The sequence below is a fragment of the Electrophorus electricus genome, chromosome 10 (genome assembly GCF_013358815.1).
Source record: "Electrophorus electricus isolate fEleEle1 chromosome 10, fEleEle1.pri, whole genome shotgun sequence".
Lineage (NCBI taxonomy): Eukaryota > Metazoa > Chordata > Actinopteri > Gymnotiformes > Gymnotidae > Electrophorus > Electrophorus electricus.
In genome coordinates, this window is record NC_049544.1 from 17,440,456 (window position 1) to 17,462,622 (window position 22,167).

Below are 22,167 nucleotides of genomic sequence, written 5' to 3' on the forward strand. Positions count from 1 at the left end.
CTGAGAACCATACCTGCACTACCATCTGTAAATGATATTGGGACTTTTTGTTCAAAATTGCAGTTTTAAATCACATGCCTTTAGAATTAAGGCAACAATCTATACCTTATTTCATATTGTCACAGTCCTATCCTGCAGTACTAGAGTCCTGGTCCTTGTTACCAGGCTCATGCACTACCAGAGTCCATGTGACCATGCTCCTGCAGTACCAGGGTCCTCGTGACCAGGCTCGTGCAGTACCAGGGTCCTCGTGACCAGGCTCGTGCAGTACCAGGATCCATGTGACCAGGCTCAGGGACAGTTAGCCTCAGGCTTCCAAGCTGCTTATCCTCACATGCACTCACTCGGTGGACTGAGAACCTTACCTGCACTGGCATCTTCAATGCACTCTAAAGACAGCCCTGTGTGTCCGGTCTATTGCATTTACACTTATTACCTTACTTGGTTAACTCATATTTTATTCATTTTTTTGTATTATTAGTATTCTGTAGTACATATTGTATTTTATCATCCATTCACCATCCTGATTTGGGCATACTGCAACATTGCATGTATATTATCATCAATCTTTGCTGCTGGTACTTTCCTGTCATTTCCTTTTGTGCACATGATCAATGTTTATTGTGCACCTTCAGTTTAAGAGATACAACTTGCACATGTACAGTTAGTAAACATTCTGAACTAAAGTAAATAGAAACTTTTGAATAACCTGGCAATAATAATGTAATCAAGACAGACACAGACTTACATATTAAACAGACATTGTTCTTAGAAAATATAGATTTCGGACCTCTATCACACTTTTCACTTTCTCTCTTTCTTTCTATTTATTTTTGTTTGTTTGTTTGTTTTTTTGTTTGTGTGTGTGTGTGCGAGTGCGAGTGCATTTGGTATCAGAACTAAGCACCTTCTCTGGCCCATTTCATTAAAACATTTTCAGGAGACTGGCTCCAGCTTGGAAACGGGCAGCTCTGGGAGTTTGCTGTTTGCGCTGTTTACAATATTACACCACTCTAAGACAGAACAATACATCTGTTGTTTACAGAGATCCCTTTAATAAGGGCCACATTGAGACATGAACGTCTAGCCAAAAACGCCCAGAACCTCCAATCCTCGACGTCCAGTACCTCCGTGTGCAACCCATGCTGTGCAGGCCCAGACATTTGTAGCCTGTTCAGACTGACGGCTCTGCATGCTGCCCTGTCAGCACTGCTAACGGACATTTTTATGTTTAAAATAAAATATTTGATAATCATTATCATCAGTGAGTTTCAAACAATAGGCATTCTCTCATTTAAATTCATTTCTGATCATATTAAACACCTTCTCTGTACTAAGTTTTGTTATCTTGAATCTGGAAAGTGTGTTTAAATTTCTGATACATAAGGTCATTGATCATTATTGTGGGAGCCAAAGCAACTTAGGCATGCACAAATTGTATGGTTATAGTTGCTTGTATTTTGTAATCACCAAGATCTGTCTTCTTCAAGAACCATGACGTAGTGGTAAAGACTGTCCGCCTATGGTTGTGCCATGCACTAGTAACCTCTGGCATCAGGTTCTGTTCAATTGAGCAGTGAAGACTTGCTGGAGTATAAATGTATTTATTTATTTATTATTATTATTTTGGCTCCTTGTTTTCTTTTGTTTAGTAATTGTCTCTAGAGCAAGAGAACATTTAAGGACCTGCATGTAGGAGGTAAAGCACTCTAGGCATGTACAAATTGTATGATTATCCTTGTTTGTATTTTTTACTAGGTTTAGAGTATTGCCAATAAATAGTATAAGTAGATAAATCTCTAGCACGTAATATTCATATAGATGGCATGAGGGTAAAATATATTGTTTAAATACAAGCATTTCTTTAGGTTTTGAATTATGTTCATAATCTTTTGAGTACTGTCACTTTAATATAGAAGTTATTGCTAAGTCATGCTACTATCGTTTTGGGTGGCGTGTGCAGTTTTAGTTTTATCTGGTTTTCAGGGAAAGAAGTGGTCCAGCGGGTACCACAGTTTTTCTTACCTTGTTGCGTTTCGAATTAGGAACATCTTTCCTTGAGATGTGATTCATTACTAACCTGGAATAAACACATTTATTCTGTGTTCATTTTACGCCAACTCCTGTGGAAGTTGCTCTTTACCTGTGACGAACGTATGCACAAGTCAAAGAACTGCTTCGACTACTGTGAATCCAACAAGTATGTTTGCATTTATGATGGAAAACTCCGATTCTGCCTTAGTTACTCGGACTGGAACAGTTAAACTCACTGCTAAGGCTATCGACGTAAAATTGTAACGGACAGTTAGCAAGCGGAAGGCTAAGCTGAGCTAGCTAACAGGCAAAACAGGATGCTTCAGTTAATGGAAGAAGGTGATCATAGCAACCTGCATGTCATTCAGACAATGTTTGTAGTTCAATTCAACAGGCTGTTTGGAGAGTTTTGCGATCTTAACAGTTCTGTTAAAGTATTACTTCAGCAGACGTCAGAATATGATATGAATGAGGATCAAAATAGATGGTTTGAGACTATGGCTAACATGTTTAAGGACTTCACAGAAAAGGTTAAGATATGGATGGTAAATATTCATCTGCGTATGGCTGAGAAGCACAATAAGGAGGTTAAGCCTTCAGATAGTGTATCTGCCGTGTCCGTCGCCTCAGGTAAACCAGGCTCTGTGGCATCTTCCTCATTTAAAAACCATCTTCATTCTGCATCAGCTGCTCGTCTGAAAACTGAACTGGATAGAGCTCTGTTGCTAACTCAAGCATCTACTCTAAGATAAAGGTATGTGCTTGAAGAACAAGAAGCTAAAGCTAAACAAAAAGCAGCAGTTACTTTAGCTAAGCTAAAGCAACAGAGAGAAGAACAAGAAATACAGACTGCTTTGGCAGCATCTGATGCTAAATTCAAAGTGCTAGGTTAGATGAGAGTCTTCAGGTCACATCTAGAGCTCTTAGTCCCAATGGAAGTGGAACAGCTACATCCTCTGAGACAAAAGGTTTCAGGCAGCTAAACACATTCCTTCTAATGCTGGTTCTTGTGTACAGAGGATACATTAAGGCTGTAGCATACATGGTACATCTGTTATACCCACAGATCCCATAGCAGCCATCACCAAATTCCTAGTGAGACAACACTTCACTAAGACTCAGTACCCTACCACCCCAAAATATTCCTATATTTACAGGTCTCCTCATGGAATACCAATTCTTTAACAGGGCTTTTGAATGTGGTGTAGAGGAAAAGACAGATAGTTACAGAGATCGACTGCACTACATAGAACAGTACACAAGTGGGTAGCCCAAAGAGCTGATATGGAGTTGTGTACATATGGAGCCAAAACATGGTTATCAAGAAGCAAAAAGGCTTCTGAAAGAGCAGTATGGAGATGAGTACAAAATTTCAGTGGCATACATCAAAAAGGCTCTAAACTGGCCAGCTTTTAAGTCAGAAGATGAAAAAGCACTATACTCATTTGGCATCTTTCACTAGATGTTATATCACCATGGCTGATGTACAATACATGGAGGAGCATGACAGCATGGCCAACATGGACAACATTGTCAAACTTCCGAACAACCAGAGGGAACAGTAGAGAAGCCTAGCCTGTGGTATTTTAGATAAGCAGCAACATAGAGTCAAGTTCAGTGACCTTATGGATTTCATAAATAAGCAAGTTTAAGAAGCCTTGCACCCCATGTTTGGGAGCATAACAGGGGGACCCAAGAGCTAAGCCAAAGTAAAGAAAGGACTTTCAAGAAGAGAGGCATTTGGAGAGGTTTCACCAGTGCCACGACAGTAGTACAGAATCTAATGGAGGTTCTCTGCTATTCCCACAGTAGAAAGAACATCAAAGACCTAGATCTGGATTTAGACATTTAGACATGCTTCCTGTCAAGTTAGCTTTAGGAATCCGGTAGCGTATCCAGGCCAATAACTTCAAGTTTAAAATTGTTATAAAGGACAGACTACCTACAAATAGGGGGCTTACTCTCCATTGTGAGCTTTCTCTATGCCCCATTAGGTCTCCTAGGTGACCTGTGATTTTGCCAGCAAAAAGATTCTCCAAGAGCTCTGTAGACAGAAAGTAGGTTGGGATGAAGTCATTACTGAACATCTATCTGGGCAGTGGTTCAACTGTATGAAAGACCTCCATCTATTGGAAGACTTTGAAATGGCTCAGCTCTTTAAGCCAACAGACTTTGGTGACATAGCTTTCGGTGAGTTTCATCATTTTGCAGATGATAGTGAATGAGCTTTTATGGTGCAAAGACATCAGAAATGTTCTTTCCAAATGTGTCACTTGTTTACACTCTCATGGTGCCAGACCTACCCCACGACAGGGTCATGCCAGATGAGCCCCCAGTTACCAAGACTGGGTTGTATTACTTTGATCTGTTTGAGGTCCGACGGGCAAGAAACATCGTAAAGAGATATGGAGTCATTTTCACCTGTCTGGCCATCTGTGCAATCCACATAGAAGTAGCGTCGTCATTAGATACGGACTCCTTCATCGGTGCATTACTTCGATTCGTAGTGAGAAGAGGCCATGTAAGAATCCTCCGTTCAGAGAACAGAACAAACTTCGTTGGCACTGAGGGAGAGTTGAGGTGAGCTATTGAAGAGTGGAACATTTCCAAGATTGAGAACACTACACATCAGAAGGGAATTCAGTGGATGTTCAACACCCCTACTTGTTCTCATCATGGTGGAGTCTGGGAGTGGCTGATCAGGTCAATTAGGATCACCAGAAAACTGTGTGATTCTGCAAGCAAATACGCCCCACTCTTTTCTGACTGCTATGTATATCTTAAAATTCTTTTAACAGGAAGTTGTTCATGTCTGAGGGCAGCTGCTGCAGAAACATCTATTGGCATGTAACAGTGCTGTAGAGGTGGCTGTTCAGTGTGCCTTATATAGACATGAGCTGTGAAATGAGGAAAATTCTTATCATCCCATGATCAGCATTCACATGAATCCTACGGCATTTCCATCTTATCAGTATATTTGAAATATTCAAAACTAATTTGCTCACAGTGACTGACTAGACATCCAGACAGACATTAGTTATGGGTGCAGTGCTGACCTCATTGATTTGGAGGGTCCAGTCTGGTTAATGGGTAACAGGAGGATGTGTCCTTGGCTTCACCTCTGGCTCTCCTGGAGCCTCTTTTAAAGAGCCAAAGGCACATTAGAATCACATGACAGGCTAAGAGGCAGTTTCCTCCTGCTTGGGGCAACTTTCACATACATAATCCTCCATTTTTTAAATGTCTAGACTTCACAGAGAGGGATCTGAGTTTAGCCCCCTCGTGACTGACCTAAGCTTCTGTGATGAGGGGCTACTTCACACAGGCGCAGCGAACTTGAGACCTTAAGTTCTTTTAGTGCTAAATGACTTCCTCAAATCCTGTATTCCCAAACCAAATTGGATTTCCAATTATTAAGAAAAAATCATGTGGTGTCTCATGTGGAGCAGATTGAGAGAAGGGAAACAGTGCCTGCATAAAGTCTTGTCTGGTTTTCAGTTTGAATGCAAGATAACTATCCTCTGTGAAGAAGTGATAACAGGCAAAGATCATACAATATATTGGTTTATTTAAATCCAAGCACGGGGGAAATTTAATATAGCCATCGGAAATAATTTTGGAGTCGCATTTGAGTCACTTATGTTGGCATCAAGTCCTGTCCTGTCGCAAAACCTTAGGTAAGAAAAGATTTTAATAAGACTTCCATTCATTTATTTTGTTTTACACTACAGTCAACGACTTTAAACACCTTGAGTAATGATTCTATTTTGAGATCGTCAGCTCTGAAACATTCAAACATTCTCCTTCCACTTTGACCTCACTTTCCATGGCTCTGTGCTCACTCACTTCAGATATGAACCTAATACTAACACATAAAAGTGCTTAGATACATGCTCACATTTGGCTCACTGACATGACCAAGCTCCACAGGCCACTGTGCAATGCCAACTCACGCTGGCTTAAGGGGATGTTGTCTGGGAAATCTGCTTGGACTCCTCGAGAGAAAAAAAAGAGGGTAAGGATGACTTTAACACTGCATTAAATAACAGGCAAAATGGGTTCACCCGAGGGACGAAGGCTCACTTCATTATACAGACTGCTGTGTCCATAAACGTAGGCGCAAACAATTTCTGCCAACTGAGCTTTCACGCCTCAGCACTGAGGGAGTGTGGGCTGCCAACATGTCAGCGTGTATGCTGTTTTGTCACTCCTAAGGGCTCTGGCTAAGTGGGGACCCCACATTCATCGTGATGTGTAAACCAAAGAGCATCATTCATTCGAAAGGAGCCGCCGGCGGACAAACAGCGTGTTTACCGAACTCATTAGTAATTACTAGATGAATGTATGTGTGTGTCTGCGTGAGGGGGGTGTTCTGGTAGGGCTGCAGTCAAACACCACTGACTGATGCCTCTGGTGATTGATGAGATGCTGGCACACCGCACCACTTACAAGACGGGATCGTTCCAAGAGCATTGAACTATCATATCATATTTTATTGATTCCCTGCACTGCTCATGTCTAAATACTTGGAATGTCTCAGTGTTGTTTTTTCACTGAAAATTATGCTTTTGTATTGTAAGCATTGAAACAAACCAGCATGAGCCTTGGGGAAGGAGCAGCCTGAGGAGGTTCCATCCACTTTCCAGAGGCAAGCAGAGAGAAATGCCAGCCCTATGTATAGCTCAGCAAAGCAGGAGACAAGAGTTAGTGCAGGTGTCCTGCCCAGGAACCTAGAAAGGGTACTCCAAAGAAGGCATGGAATACAGCAAAACCCTGTATTAGAATTGGGTGTTCACCCTCACATGTAGGTTTGCTAGATTTAATGAACTCTGCTTGTAGGATTTACAAACCTTCTCTCAGACTTCTTCTATCTCTCTCATTTAGTCTCAAGGCAGAATTTGAGTAGGGACAGACCTCTGGACCTGAGGCACTGTTTGGCCCCCTGTGACGGAGACCATCACTTAGGAAGGTTAACTGTGTGCTCTGGTTGCTATGCCAGGGAACTGGCTCTTTGGTCCGGTGGTCAGAGCTCATGTTTAACTCTTGTCAGACTTGGGTTTGAGTTATGGGTAGGGTGCCTGGCTTCAGCCTTCATCACACATGGTGTCAGAAGTGGGTTGGCAGTGAAGCCACTGGGAGCATGCCCCAGGTTGATGAACCCAGCCCTGCTGTGAGGGGATGGTGTAGCCCAATATGAGGACACCTGATGAGGGTTATGGGCCCTGATGGCCCATGATGGGTAATTGTGTTTGGAGGGACATGTGGACAGTGTCATGCACAGGGGACACTCCACGGAGGTAAAGGCATTGTGATGGAGATGGTCACTCTCTGAAGGAGAGGATGGCTTGATGCTGTGCTAGGAAGCTGGCTCTTTGGTCCAGTGGTAAGGCCTTACCTTTACCTCTTGTCAGCACTGGGTTCCAGTCCTGGGTAGAGTGGTTGCCTTCAGCCTTCATCATACCCACACAATCTCCTTTGCCTTAAAACAAGCAAAGAAACACACATATAATAGAAGGAAAGATTGCAGGTCTGTAGGCCTCCATTTTTATGTCAGCTCTGAAAAAGCATGACGTCAGCTTTCTGTGGCCTGGTCATTAACCCTCTCAATCTCTCTGTATCATACACACATGGGAACAGAGAAAAACAATGGGAACCAGTATTCTGGGGGGAACCAAGTTCTGTGTCCGGGCAACGATGTGTGTCCTGGCAAGGATGAATGCCCAGTGCCTGTGACGCACAGCAAAGGCAAAGGGATTTGGGAGGAAGTGGACAATAAAATCAAGTTCTAAGTCACTTTTGATTATGCGTGTGTCTGCTCAAGCATTCTGGAGGCATGACGGGTCATGCTGACATAGAAAACCTGTACAAAGAAAGAAAGTTACGCAGTGCCTTCATGACCCCGGACAAGCAGAAAGACCTCCACAGTCCTTCTCTACTAGTCATCTTTTGTGCCAGTTGACCCTTCACCTCTTCAACTTAAAGCAATGACAGACAATTGCGTGCATGTTTCAAAGGTAATTGTTTTAAAGGTAATTGTTTATAAAAAGCATTTCCCACAAAAAGCCTGCACGAGGCTTTTATGAAGTGCTCTTTCATGCCCTGGTTCTTGCTTGGAATGAGTCATTTTCTCCACCTGCTCGTGTGTTGGGGTGGCCGGGGGGGGCTGCATAGCTGCATACAAGCACATGAAAAGTCGGCTCTGACCCTCCAAGCTCAATGTGACCTTTCCAGTGTAGAGGCGTTGACCTGATTTCAGTGTGGAAAGGAACAGGATTAACATGAGGCCAACCTGTTCACTTCACTGGGTCTACTAAGGAAAAAGAGATAGGAACATAATATTGGTTATATTTAGACTTGCTGTTTTGACAGTGTGGTTTGGGTGGAGATGAATGTCAGCTGGAACACCCGACTCTCAAAGGGTAGCAGTCTCATAAAAAGGATGTGATGATGCAATGTAAGTTGCACTAATCAGTGTTGAAGTGACTGCTTGGTGAGCCTGATTTTCACTCATGGTAAGCAGTAATGTTTAAAATATGGTTGAAATATCCCTTTACCAAAACCATATGTTATCACTTAACAGCACTGAAAATGTGGTGAAAGAACTTCTCCTTATGGCCCAGGACAAAGGTGATGGACGTAATAGTGACCCACACGTTTGGACAGCCGGGTGTCAAATGAGACCACATTTTTGACCATATTTGTAACTGACCTGAGCTTCTACATGTCTTGGGACTCGCATAAGGAAACGGAGATGCAGGGCTCCCGGAAACTAAACGCATGATGGTGTTTAACAATGCATCCATAAAACACAGTCTGCAAGTGCTGAGATGGAAGGGGTTCCTCAGAGACATGGCTTGGGAAGCCAGCTGTTTGTGAAGTCCTGCGTGCGTAGTGGACTGTTCATGCAGGCGTGAGCGCGGGATGGAGGAATAATGTATCTCAGTTCCAGACACCTTGACATCCACAAAGACACTTGGTTTCCAGAAAGCTGCCCTGTGGACCTGAATGTACTGTATCTGTGAACTGTAGTGTTATGTGTGAACTGTAGTGTTATCTGTGAAATGTAGTGTGAACTGTAGTGCTATCTGTAAACTGTAGTGCTATTTGTGAACTAGTGTTGTGTAAACTGTAGTGTTATTTGTGAACTGGTGTTATCTGGGAATTGCAGTGCTATGTATGAACTGTAGTGTTATGTGTGAACTATAGTGCTATCTGAATTGCAGCATTATGTGTGAACTGTAGCGTTCTGTGCGAACTGCAGTGCTACCTGGTTAGTTGTGATAGCTCCTAGAAAAGTAGGGAGGTTTGCCTAACATTCCTGGATTTGTGAGGTCTGTAAGAAACATTAAACTCAATAAAAGAGCTGTAGCACTTTTCTCTAATGTTGCCAATTTCCAAACAAGATGGGATTTACGTGTTTACTAGTGAGACCGGGATTTATTGGGCATGGTCCACACTATGATTGTGTTATGACAAACTAGTGAACTGCATTTACTACTTGCTCACATTCGGAAGGATTTACCAAAATGCAAATAAATCCCTAATTAAATCCTTGCTTTCCTGTAAAAATGTCCCTTAAGAAAGGTTTAATTCCACATCAGTTTGTTCTGTATAACCCGGTAACACCTACACCTGTCATTCAACTGCTCATCTTTTTCTTGTCCAGCTGTGTGTGGCTGCATCATTATCTCCTGCACAAGAGACCTTTGCAGTCTGTTATTGATGTCTCTCCATGTGAGGACCAAAGAAATGTCAACAGTAGTAAAGCAGGCCAGCTCAGGGGCTTACAACTCAGGGCCATAAATCAGCAACATAGTGAGAGGAGTAGGTGGTACATCGTCAAGAGAAAACAACCCAGGATATCATGGAAGATCGCGATAGTGGATGATTGAAGATGTTGCATCATGAAGAAAAACAGAAAAGGTGTTTCTGAGGTGTAGACAAAGATGTGTCAAATATTAGAAAGAGATGAGATGAGATGAAGATCAATCTGTATCAGAGTGATGGAATGTAGAAAGAAGTAGCTACTGAGGAGAATAGGACCAGCTCATAACCCAGAGAATACCATCTAATCTGTGGAACAGGACCACATGGGCATGGTTGAAACTGGCTTAGCACTGAATCATCAGGGAAAATACCCTGCATCTGGTGATGTATGTGGGCATCAGTGATTATAGGCAATTAGTGGTTGAAAGGATTTCAAATTAAAGGTGACAATTTTACTTAAGTTTATGCTTGTTTGTTCAACTACCTATATTGTCCTAATACGTATACATGAGTATACATAAGTGAACAATATGCTAACAAGTAATGCTTAAAAGTACTTAAAACAATAAGTCAATCAGTCACTCCTTTAATGTGGACATTTTCATTTTTGAGGTTTATTCACACATTCTCGTGAGGTTGGTGAGATGTCCGGGTCCTGGTACAGGCAGTGCATTATGAGTCGGAGACCCCTCTGCACACCCCTTTTGCACAGAGTGAATCAGTGAGAGACTTGTTTTTTCATCTCTCTTCCTTTGTGATGTTAAATTCCCCTTCAGTTACATCAAGGTTTTCTTTTTATCTCTAGTTCTATCTCTCTGTCTTCTTTCCTGTCTCTCTCATTCACTTTCTCCTTATCATCTCTCTGTGTTTATTGTGATTCTCTACCTTTTGGCTTGCCGTGTGCGTGTATGTATCTATGTGTGTGTAATTACACAGCCATTCACGCGGACATGTGCATCCACATGCTTCACCCGTGGACACGTATGTGTGTATGTGGTGCAGTTTGTGTGTAGGAGGCAGTGGCTGCACTCCTTTACCCTGATCTGTTGCTCTTCTCGCTCTCTACATCTGTCTACATCTCTCTACATCTGCATGCTGCCAGCCAGGGTTAGCACACATCAACCCACCTCCCACACCCCCCAGTTGCCAGTATGCCCAGGGGGGTGACAGCTCCTCTGCAAGAGCCACTCTCCAGTTAATTAGCTAATTAGCAGGTCCGCTCGGGCTGCCCGGGGCACTGTGACGCACCGCCACAGGTCTGCCGCTCTTGCTACAAAAGAGCCAGGCAAAATGTGCTCAAGCCACAAATTACGTCCTTACACCAGGGATAAAAGATGAGTGTGTGAGCGCGCTCGCGCGCGTGTGTGGGATGAACTTACCATACAATAGCAGTTGTGGATTGGCTTAAAGGTCACCCGTAGGTAGTGTGTAATGAGCTGTGCTTGGAGCGGTCACTTGGTTCCTGGCTAAACGCTTCTCATTCAGAACGTCACCTATGTATGTACGTACTCCTCAAGCTCATGCATGCAAAATAAGGCAGTGCTTTAATTAAGGCCACTGAACAGTGGCAAGCAGCCATGGTAGCATGCCCATATAAGGGGTCTTTGCCATTTAACACAAAACCCGGGCCCATCAACACAGTCTGCGGGGAGTGAATGTGAATCATAGCTGAAAATAGCCATTAGCAGGGCAGGTTTGGTCACTTTTGGTTCTGCCCAGGGTCTAAGGGCTGTCCCATCCATTCATTTATCCTAGTGCAAGCTGGCATCTTCTCAAGTCACAAACATTTGTGAAGGCTGCCTCAACTGTAGCAGCTATAGCTTTAGTTTGGATCTCTTTTGGATGTTTTATGTTCTCTTTGACTGGTCTTAAAAACTATCAGCCATGTGTTATTTTCATTACAGCAAATTTCATATGACATATCTGATTTAGCCATTCAGCAAACAGATAATAATGGTTTAAGTGTAACCAACTATTTGCCACAGTGACCTCTCACAGCTCCTGGATGTATGACTGACCATAACCATATTTCATTCACCTGACAGAAGAAATTTATCACACCATACAAAATATCTGAAACTTCAGTGATTGTTTTCCAAAATCAGTACAGCAATGCAATCAGGCATGCAAGTAACCAAGCACGCAGTGTAGATCCTCAGACCATCAGTGACAGCTCATTGCCTCCATCCTGCTTGGTGTATTCAGAATGCTGAACGCAATGTTGAGTATACACCCACTTCATTCCAAAAACAATTAACTCCAAATCCCTTTTCACTGTGTACCCCATACATCAGGGAGACCAGTCCCCCTGGTCTGAGAGGAAGCAAAGCTCACCTTGGATGGGCTTGGAAGCTTCAGGCAGCTTTGTTGACAACCTGAGAGATGAGCAGGCTGTTGGAGGTGCGCACCATCCGTTCTACTGAGACCACACAGGAGAGGGGCCCATCCATCTGCACAATGGAAACCACATCATCCAGAGAGCCACTGCTGTAGGGAAAGGGACTTTAGACTGGGCAAGAAGGGGAAGATGGATGCTGACTGCCAGTCTGAGACAGCAGCATAAGTAAATAAATAAAAAAAGAAATATATTAATGAATAAATACATTTCTATGGAACAGGACTTTACAAAATCCCAGCCTGCAGAGTCGGTAAATGAAAATAACTAAATGAATGTTAAATGACTTCCACGTTGACCTAAATGGGCGTCGGTGGGTGGCTGCAGTAAAAGCTTTCTGCAGAAGCCTTCCCTGCTCCACCCAGTTGCCTTGACTTGTGGTGTCACGTTCATCAGTAACTATCCTCAGTTGCACTGGCTGCTTGGGAGACCTGTCTATGAGAACATACAGGGGACACTTATGAATCATGGGGAAATGCAGATACTGCTGCAGCTGGAAAAGGAACAGTTTGTACTGAGGCTACGCTGCAATACCTTAGGAACGCGGAGGTAAAATCACTCAGCACCCAAGGCCCAAGTTCCCCTAGTAGAAGCAGAAGTAATAAAAGCACTCATAGGAAGTGTGGTCGGCCGGTGAGGAAGCACTGAGGCTGTCGGCCCTCGCTGCCCTTCCTCCCGCTACGACGCTCAGGGGCCATCCGGCTTGGTCCTCGTCCTGGCTCCTGCCTCTGATCGGAAACACACATGCACAAGCATGCATGCAAACACACCCAGATGCACACGCACGCACCCTGTTTGAGTTGCGCAGTTTTAACAGAGAGGAGCCAACCTCCTATCCGTTTAAGTGACGCTGCTCTGCTCTCTCGCCGGGATCCTCCAGGGGAAGGCTGATGAAAATGCCTGATAAATGAGCCTATCCATCATTATCCACCCGGGGACACATTCTCTGCGGCTACATCCACTTCAGCGAGCACAACAGAGTGGATGGTGAGCTCGGAGCACATCAGGCGCGAACCCCATGATGGCGTCCCGCTGCTAGCTGATGAGTTCATGACCTCGGCAGACAAATGTTTAGTCGGCTGCTTTGTGCACACACGGCAGAGCGAGCGAGGAGTGTCGGGACGCAGGAAGACTGCAGAGCGGGCCACTGGATATGATGTCACAGGAGGGGTGTTGCGCTCTGGGTCCCACAGGCAGCTGGGGTGGGTGTTTAGACTGGAGCCACTCGGCAACCCTCCGCAAGTGCCGCTCCCAGCCTTCACCCACCCCGCGTTTTCCTCATCTCCCAGTAAACAGAACACACCCGTGGCAGGACTTCAGAAGCAGCGTAACAGACAGTCTCTCACACAAACACGCACATGTGCATATATCCTCTTGCTCTCATTCATTCTCTCTCTCTCTCTCTCTCTCTCTCTCTCTCTGTCTCTCTCTCACACACACACACACACCCACACGTGTGGAAGTTAGACTCAAGAATCTTAAGAGTCATCACTGCAGTGTGAGGTCTGGTCAGACCCAGACTACAACTATGAAACATTCTATTTTTCCAATTTTTTTTTCTTTTATCACTATAAACCACCACAGGATAGTTCATCATCCTCCAAAGCTACAGCACTTTTACACTAATGTAAGCAGGGGATATCTTCTCCATTAGTAGAGACATTACGGAATTTACAATGTTTACAGGACACACTGGAGGAATTTTTATGGAACCACCTTTGGAGAAGTTCCATGGGCAGATGGGCTGGTGATGTGGGGTCCTCTAGCCTATAGCTTCCATTGGAGCCTTGCATTAAGGCTGTTCTATATACCCTGAGTAGCTTCAAGATCTTAATAGCGAGAGAGAGAGTGTGTGTGTGAGAGTGATTGAAAACATAATGAGCATTTAGTGGATGAAACAGCATGGTAAAGCCTAAAGCATAAGCATTAGGTGGCCACCAGTATTGCTATGCTTATAAAACTTCTAAAATAGGCAATCCACTGTGTGAGCAATTGTGAGAAACAGTGGGGTAGTTCAATAGGGATATTGGTATAGATGGGGATGATATATATATATTTATATTTATTTATTTTTTCTCTGTATCACATGTATTTCTGTGTCACTATCTCAGGACTGGTAGATCCTGACATATCAATTGTGAGTTCAGACACAAAAAGTTTAGTGTCAGATATATTTTCTGGGACAACCATCCAACAGGATCCACCATATAGCGCATTAAAACTATCTAATTGGCATCAACCAGTGTCAAGGACCAAAGGAAAATAAAGAACCCACTAATGAGGGAAAAAAAAAGTCTAAAGTCTAAAAAAGTAAAAGTATTCACAGCAAACAATAAGTTTACCCTAGGTTTGTTTTCTCCTTTTTTCCTCAAACTTGCCTGCTAGAAATTCAGGCATGCCAGGTAACCCCCTACTGGCTGTTATGCCTTCTGCCCAAAGGTTTCTGGCTGACATCTTCTAATGCAAGCATTGGCCGACCCATTTTGACTACATCCACATATGCCCTTGTTCACTCTTGTGTTATCACTGATGATGCATGAGCTCAGAGGTCCAGGGGCTAAGGGCCTGCTATCAGGTTGGCCCTACGCAGTGCATGCTGGTTTGAAGCAATCATGACAGTACATATGTTATGAACCATTCTTGTCTCTTCTGCCTTCCAGAAGAGGAGAAAAAAAGAAGACTCCTATATCAAATATGTAAATAAATACGTGACTTTATTACATATGTGAATAAGTGATTCTATCTATCAAATGTTCACACTCCAAACTATTACAAACATCATGCAATATTTAATCATGATACTATGTATAACCATTATTCATAAATGATAATGCAATTTGCTAATAATAAGGCATCAGATCCCAGTTTTTTACAGGAAAGACACAGGTTACGGTGTCAGGATACTTAATAAAGAAAGGTAGAGCACATGGTACAGAATGGCTGAACACTATCACGTCAACATAGCTGCAAGAGAAAAACAGTGAGAAATGGGAGGACAAACACACAGAGAGAGAGAGAGAGAGAGAGAAAGAAAGAGAGAGAGAGAGAGAGAGAGAGAGATTTTTATGACCCTCTTCCTCTTTCATACCCTGCACCTCAGCCAACACAGGTTGCCCCCCATGTTTCTCTGCTGATTATAAAGCCCATTTTGTAAACATAGCCTATATTGGGCTTATATAATGGGATCTGCTCAAACACGGAAAGGGGAGAGGAGCATACCCCAGACTACCCCTGAGCTCTCTCAGGATACTCTGAAAAGGTCTGCAGTGTCTATGATTATGCTGACCACCGGCCAGGGGAGTTTGATCAGAAGCAAACTTCACATGCACCTCAAAAACATTTCTTGTTTTAATGAAAAGGGGCAATATAACAGCCATCTGAGGACCTATGGGAACACCTGTATACAATTCCGTGGTGAAATAACATTGATTTGTTCAGATACAGTTTCTGCGTCTGTGACACAGATGATGAAGGACAGCTGGACAGTCTGGTTTGGAGGAATGGGCTCTTTAATGTACGTCCATTTGGGAGCGGTGACCAGATGTTCATGATATCACAATGAAGGTTACGCATACCAGAATGCCGGGGTGGACCCAGAGTTGGCATGTGTTATAGTGCTGAAATGGAAACCAAGGTCACTGGCATGCTTTTCTGACACTTTTCATATCCAAATGTCAGTTGTGTGAAATTCCCAATATTCTAGAATTATCACTGTAACAAAAAAAGTTCAGACAAAACAATGAAAGTAAGTGATAATGTTCCCACATTAACATTCTCTTTTAAAAATAAAAAGAGTTAAAAACCATTAAAAAAAAGGCCATTACTCAAACAAACACATCCAGTACTGGTATCCAGTACTGGTACAGATCTCTTAACGTGTCCCTGAAAGAACAAACACTGATTAAAGACAGAGATCACAATCAAGCTCTTAGAGACAGCTCACTCACTTCAGAGGCAGCATGTCAACTTGGTCACATCGTGTGGTAATATCTGTGTGCCAAACCTTTTTAGTTCTCATTTTACACACCCACACAAACACATGCAAGCAGGCATGTATGCTCAAACACACACACACATACAGATGGTCTGAATGTTTTGGAATAATCAATTAAAGATGAAAAACAATAAAATAGGTCATCTGATGCATCTCTACTTCTCCCTCTCTTGGTTTTTCTGTCTCTTCTCTCTCCTTTTTGGCCTGTGACAACTGTCTGCAGAGTTGAGAACCCATTACCCAGACATTCAGTACTCGAGGGAGCACACAGAACTTAAAAAGTAATCTTCCTTTATTTCCCACATAACCACCTGATGAACCCCCTTTATACACAGAGGAGGAACAAAAAATGGCCACAGATACTCAAGGGAGAGGGGACCTTTTAATAGGACGGACACTTGCGGCACTCCTCTTAGTTCCGAATGACCAGTGCATGGGAGGACGTGCGCAGGAATTCCCAGATGCCATGAAAACAAAACAAGCACATAACAACATGCCTGTTTCATTACACAAGGAAGGGTGAAAGAAACCAAAACATGGCCACGATGCCTCTTAAAGCAGTAAATAAGAGATGAAGGACTTTGCGAGCAGGAATGACTAAATACATACAAGTCCCAGCTTTGAGCACATGATGGGATGGCAGGGTTTTGCAGCGATGCACAATACTCCACTGGCAAGCTGCCAAATGAGTGTATGTGGTTGGGTGTGCACAAGGTGCCTGCCACAGAAATGATCAGATTGTAGAAGGGGCATTCATCAGAAGGATGATAAGCGGCTGACTGATGTATGACAAGTAAGCTTTAAAAATTAGCTATAAAAATAAATATATAATCACTAGCAACAACCAACAACAAAACTATTCCTTGGAAAGCACCATGTTGTGTTTTTGCATCATGAGATTAGCTGGGCTGTTACACCAGAGCTGGAGGCAGTCAAGCAAAGAGGGGAACTGACTCATGAGTACAGCACTTAAGCTGTCTTCTGCAAGTAAGCAATCCTGGCAGCTCTGTGACTTTTGCAAGTTGAAGGTTGTCAGCACTGACATCTCTGTAAGTGCAGTGAATATTCTAGGATGGGACAATAATAGTGATGTGTCAGGACCTGAGAAGGAGAAGTGGAAATAACCAATTTAACAAAGTTACTAATGGCATTGATGATTAAATATTTCTTTCATTTTTTCCATCATAATCAATGGGGTCAAATCAATCCATGTATTGATACCAAACAAAATCTTGACATCTAAATTGTAGACAGAAGTCATGGGCCTCTTTACTTTTTGAAGAAGATCCAAAACACAAATCTTTGCAACAACTGTGAGTTGTCTGGAACAATCATGACACCTCACCCATCAGCTGGCATTAAATTATAGTTACAAGAGACCTTTCAAGACCACATACATCCAGGTCACTGTGGCCAGAAACCAAGACAGTTTTCTCAGATCTCTGTGCAGACACTTCTCTCCTGCATCTCATGGCATAGGTCACTCCACTGGCTTTGAGGTGGCTTCTGCCATGTGTGAGAGATTGTCATCACCCTTTTGGTGCAGGCAGGGCCACAGTCATTTCCTCCAGCACTCCTCCTTTCTGCCGAGGAAATCAGACACATACAGCTGATCCTCCCTCTGGGTAGGTGTGATAACTTTCAAGGCCCAGAACCCATAGCTATTGTGGTCTAGCATCATCACAATGCAGAGCATTACCCAAGCTAGATGAAATAAAGCTCAATTTCCCAGGCCTATACACCGTTTCACTTTAAGCATCTGAGTCTAGAATGCAGCTTGAACACAGTCTAATTTTTGGAACTGAATGAATACTTTGTTTTCTGGAAAATCAGCTTTGTGTCACAGTATTTTTTGCATTAGAGAAGCCTGATGCTCACCACTGATTAACACACTCACTAAAAGTCACGATGGTCCTGATTTGAGAAATTGAGGGCACCACCTCTGCGTTGACTTTCTATTTGCTATAATAAACACCGTATGACAGCCATATGGATTTAGGTATGAGCTCTTCCAAATAGCAAAGCTCTCCCAGCTGAGTATCTATGATCTGGAACTTTTACATAACTTAATTTATGCAACTATATACAGCTTCCAGGGAATGTCAAACATAGATTCTGTGTTCTTTTGGAATATTCAAAAGACACACTGCTGTAGATTCAGGTAGGACTAGTTAAAACAACCACCTTAGAGAGCTGTGATACGGTAGAATGTTCAGGGCTTGTAACATGAGTTTGAAACCATGTGGGTTCATCATGGTTGTCAGCAAGTCTTTTTAAAAAAAATTTTTTTAAAGCACACAGGCAATGATTGCTGATGCCCTCAACTATAGGAAGACCAACTTCAGGGGTTATGACCTGCATGTGTTAGTGATGTATAGTAAAACCTGACATTTCACTGGAGGATCATAATACCTCTGAAGCCTAGGCAGTATAGTCCTGGTCATTGGGAGTGGTGTATCTGGAGAACTCTTACCTCACCTTGTGCACTGCATGCTCAGATAAGCCCCAAGACCAACACAATAAGCAGAGCTGGAGCAACTCCACAGCTGCCAATACAGATGGCTTTACCATTCCACCTTTTCCTCTCACTCTTTCCGCCTCTCTCTCTCTCTCTCTGTCTCTAAAATCAGGGATTTGCTCCAGCTCTGCTTATTTCATCTCCTTGCTAGCCCATCGCTCCGGAAACCCTCAGTTGCCAAGGCAACGGCGTACACATGCGCAACTGGAAGTGACGGCGGCATGGGTCACCTCCCATTGGCTGGACAGCCTTAGAGATGCAGGGTGGGACGGGCAGGGAGGGGGCTAATGTCAAGCGCAGCTGGCTGGGCTGGATAACCCGTTTCCTTCTCTGAACGTGTCAGCGGAACCCAAACCGAAAACAGGAAAGCACTTCCCAGTGCTCTCCCAGGACTACATATCCACGCATCCTGAGACCCCTTGCAAAAAACAAGAGAGCAAGGACTTGTAAACATCAACAAATGTCTCCCTGGCAGCTGATTACGAATGCTTATCAAAGTCTCTAACACCTTCAAACTTTCTTCCATGGGAGCAATAGGCTAGCACATAAATAAGCAGTCACATATTTAACTGTCAGATTGATTCGCTTAGATCTCATCATTTTGCCAGGGCTCTCGAGGGACAGCAGCTGAAGGCAGAAGCAGACCTAAGCCTGCATAGCTGCTTCCATTTACACAGGCAACAAAACACAAGCATGCAACATTTGTGCGAAGGGACTCTTGGATAGGTTCACCAACATCACTGATCCTAAGTCTCCCTATGGCTCACAGAAGTTTTAGCTGGTACATTTCTCAGAAAATACCAGTAAGACCTTGGAGTCTTTCCAGAAGATTGGCACATTCTGTTGTGATCACGTAAATGTTCAAGAGAATGTACAAAGCAATATTTTAGTGCTACAACACAGCAACTTTGCCACAAGACCTTTAGGAAGCCAGAGCCTGAAATATGCCGGTCAGTAACGTTTTGATCACATCGATTTTGGCACCTCAGTGTTTTTGTTGCCGTAAGGCTGAAAACATGTTTTCAGATCAATTTGAGCCTTATTTCATCCAAGAGACTTATTAAAAAAAAAAAAGGTCTCTAGTGAAACAAGCTGGAAACTTACGAACAGATGACTCATTCAGGAAACCTCCCTTTAACTATGGACTGAGCAGGACTGCTTCTCACGGTGTATCCAAAGCAAAACCCAGCCTCTTAAAGATTTCAGAATTAACCCTAAACAAAATTCAGTCAAAAGAACCTTCTACAATCAATCATTTTGAATAAGTAATGATATTGCAACAGGCTATTGAAATAGTAAACCTGTTAGACTTTTACTATTCCTCACTGATAAGCAAAGCAGTTATAGGTAAGCCCTTAGTTGCAGCCACGATCATGATACTGTCCTGCCATGACCTAGTCTGTGTTTGACATCAAGTCATTTGCACGGAACAGGCGGGAGGAAATCAGACATGAAACATCTCTGGCAATTACTGACATCCGAAACAAGACTTATTTCTCTGAGGGGCCGGACAGCTCTCCTCAGAGCTACTGCAGACCCCGGAACTCTGATCAAACTGAGCTGTGACCTTGGACCTTGCACCTGTAGAGCTCGATTCATAGTGATGCAGACTCAAACAACGCTCATTCAGTTCATAAACATCTGGACGCAGTGGGACTACATAAAGTTAACACATAATGTCATTTTATTTCATTGACACCTCTTACATAAATGTTACATTCATCAGTGTTGAAATTGTGCAATGGGTCCACACAATTCTTTTTTTCTCTAAGGCCAATCTCAGCAAAATCAACAGACCTACTTATTCGACTCATGTTTAGTTGGTGTGGGCGTGTTTGAAGTGTATCTGAAGATTTTAGTTTAGTTAGCAAGCAATAATCCTTCTTTAAACATTATCATTCAGACATAGAGGTTTCAAAGTCATTGATACAATTCTAAAACAATATGATTACACAAAATAAAAGTATTTTTTCAAAATATTCGAGACTGCTGATAATACTATGAAATTCTATAAATTAAGAGCATGTTTTCTGATCAACTATGTAGATTAACTTAATAGTTCTGACAGTAACGGAAAGCGCATGACTGAAAAAATAGTAAAACCCTGCTGAGCCCAATGATGGTGTTCTATTCTGTGTGCTGTATGGTATTTTCCCACTGTTCCTCGAATCCAATAAAAGATGTGAATTTAGCCAATTCCATGACGGAAACTTAGCTTGAAAGTTAAAGAGACAGTGAAATGGATTTTCCTCCTTTCTTGTACTGGACTGAATACCTCATTTTGAAACTCTATCCTGCAGCAAGTCCGTGAGTATTACTGATCAATCAAAACAGTGAGAAGTGTTGGAGGTGATGTGTCTGTGGGTCAGAAATCCAGACGGCACCACACCGCACACTCCAGCTGGCAGACTCAGGCTTCCGAGGCCGGGCAGCTTGCGTCACTATGCTGTTATTGTTCCATTTGCGGCTTAGTCCCAGACGGCTATTCAACAGATTAATTACAAAAGCATAACCATCAAGCATGGGAGGTAGTCCTGTATTTTTCCCATATTACCATGTAAGAATGTGTGTGCACACATATGTGCATTTTAGAAGCTGGTGTGTGTCGGTTTGGTTAGAGTAGGCAGCACGGTCATGTTTAAGAACTGGACTCCCTGCCATTAATGCACCACATTTTGGGTAACAGTGTGTGAAGCCAGAAGCTGGTTTATGACATCATCGCTATATCCAAGGGTGTCCCTGAGAACTTCAATTGTATGCTGACCAATTACAGGCGGTGGAGTCGGTCTGTCACATTCAAAACTGCTGAACCGGACAGCAGGACCTGTGAGAGCAAACAAATAATTAGACATAACATAATAACAGAATGCTGATATTTATTAACAGACATTCGTCACACCTCTTCCAGGTGTGAGACACTAACAGGTAAGAGACACTGACTGCAAAGCAGTAGAACATGCTGAGCACATGTCATTTTAAGTTCAGGAAGGGTCAAGTGTGTTGGAAGAAGAATAATGGCTGAAAGTCCACTGACAGAGATACAGACAATTAAGGACAGGTAAAAAAGGTTAAAAAACAACACTAAACAGCTTGACAGTGACCACACAATCCAATTTAAATCTAGTCTAACCTTAGTTTAAACCACAACTATGTAACTACAACTTCACAAAGCTGATATTTATGATAGGGCTTCAATTTCCAAAAAAAACCAAAAAACATGTAATCAGCATAAATAAACCTTACAAAACACCTTATAGCTTGATGAGGCCATATCTTTTACATTTTTTATTTTCTATATGTTCTTTTTTTTTTTTTTCTGAAGAAGATAAAGGAAGCCTGGTCAAATATGGTCAGTACTATAGTGGGTTTGTTCTTCTGAAAGAATTATGCAATTTCCCACTAGAAATTGAGAAGTTTATAGTGTTCCAGAAAAGACCATTATACTTAGTCACTTAGAAT

At 42.8% G+C, this 22,167-nt stretch overlaps 1 protein-coding gene and 2 long non-coding RNA genes across 6 annotated transcripts in view; all 3 read right to left on the minus strand.

Moving 5' to 3' along the window:
• Positions 1-5,585: 5,585 nt before the first annotated feature.
• LOC113579395 lies at positions 5,586-6,126 on the minus strand. The gene is made up of 2 exons (XR_003410866.2): positions 5,933-6,126; positions 5,586-5,706 (listed from the first exon to the last, which is right to left on the minus strand). It is a non-coding gene; the product is annotated as an uncharacterized LOC113579395 (long non-coding RNA).
• Positions 6,127-7,441: 1,315 nt separating this feature from the next.
• LOC118242177 lies at positions 7,442-12,602 on the minus strand. Its single transcript, XR_004776621.1, has 3 exons — positions 12,496-12,602; positions 12,136-12,251; positions 7,442-7,513 (listed from the first exon to the last, which is right to left on the minus strand). It is a non-coding gene; the product is annotated as an uncharacterized LOC118242177 (long non-coding RNA).
• Positions 12,603-20,369: 7,767 nt separating this feature from the next.
• The window catches only part of sugct (succinyl-CoA:glutarate-CoA transferase), a 71,899-nt gene continuing 70,101 nt past the window's right edge, over positions 20,370-22,167 (minus strand). For 2 of the 4 annotated variants that reach the window (XM_035530669.1, XM_027013272.2), the window contains exon 14: positions 20,370-21,532. In XM_035530669.1, coding sequence (XP_035386562.1) covers positions 21,369-21,532 — 164 coding nt within the window. In that variant the 3' untranslated portion in view covers positions 20,370-21,368. The remainder of the gene's footprint in view (positions 21,533-22,167) is intronic. The other 2 variants (XM_035530668.1, XM_027013273.2) reach the window with 2 other exon arrangements.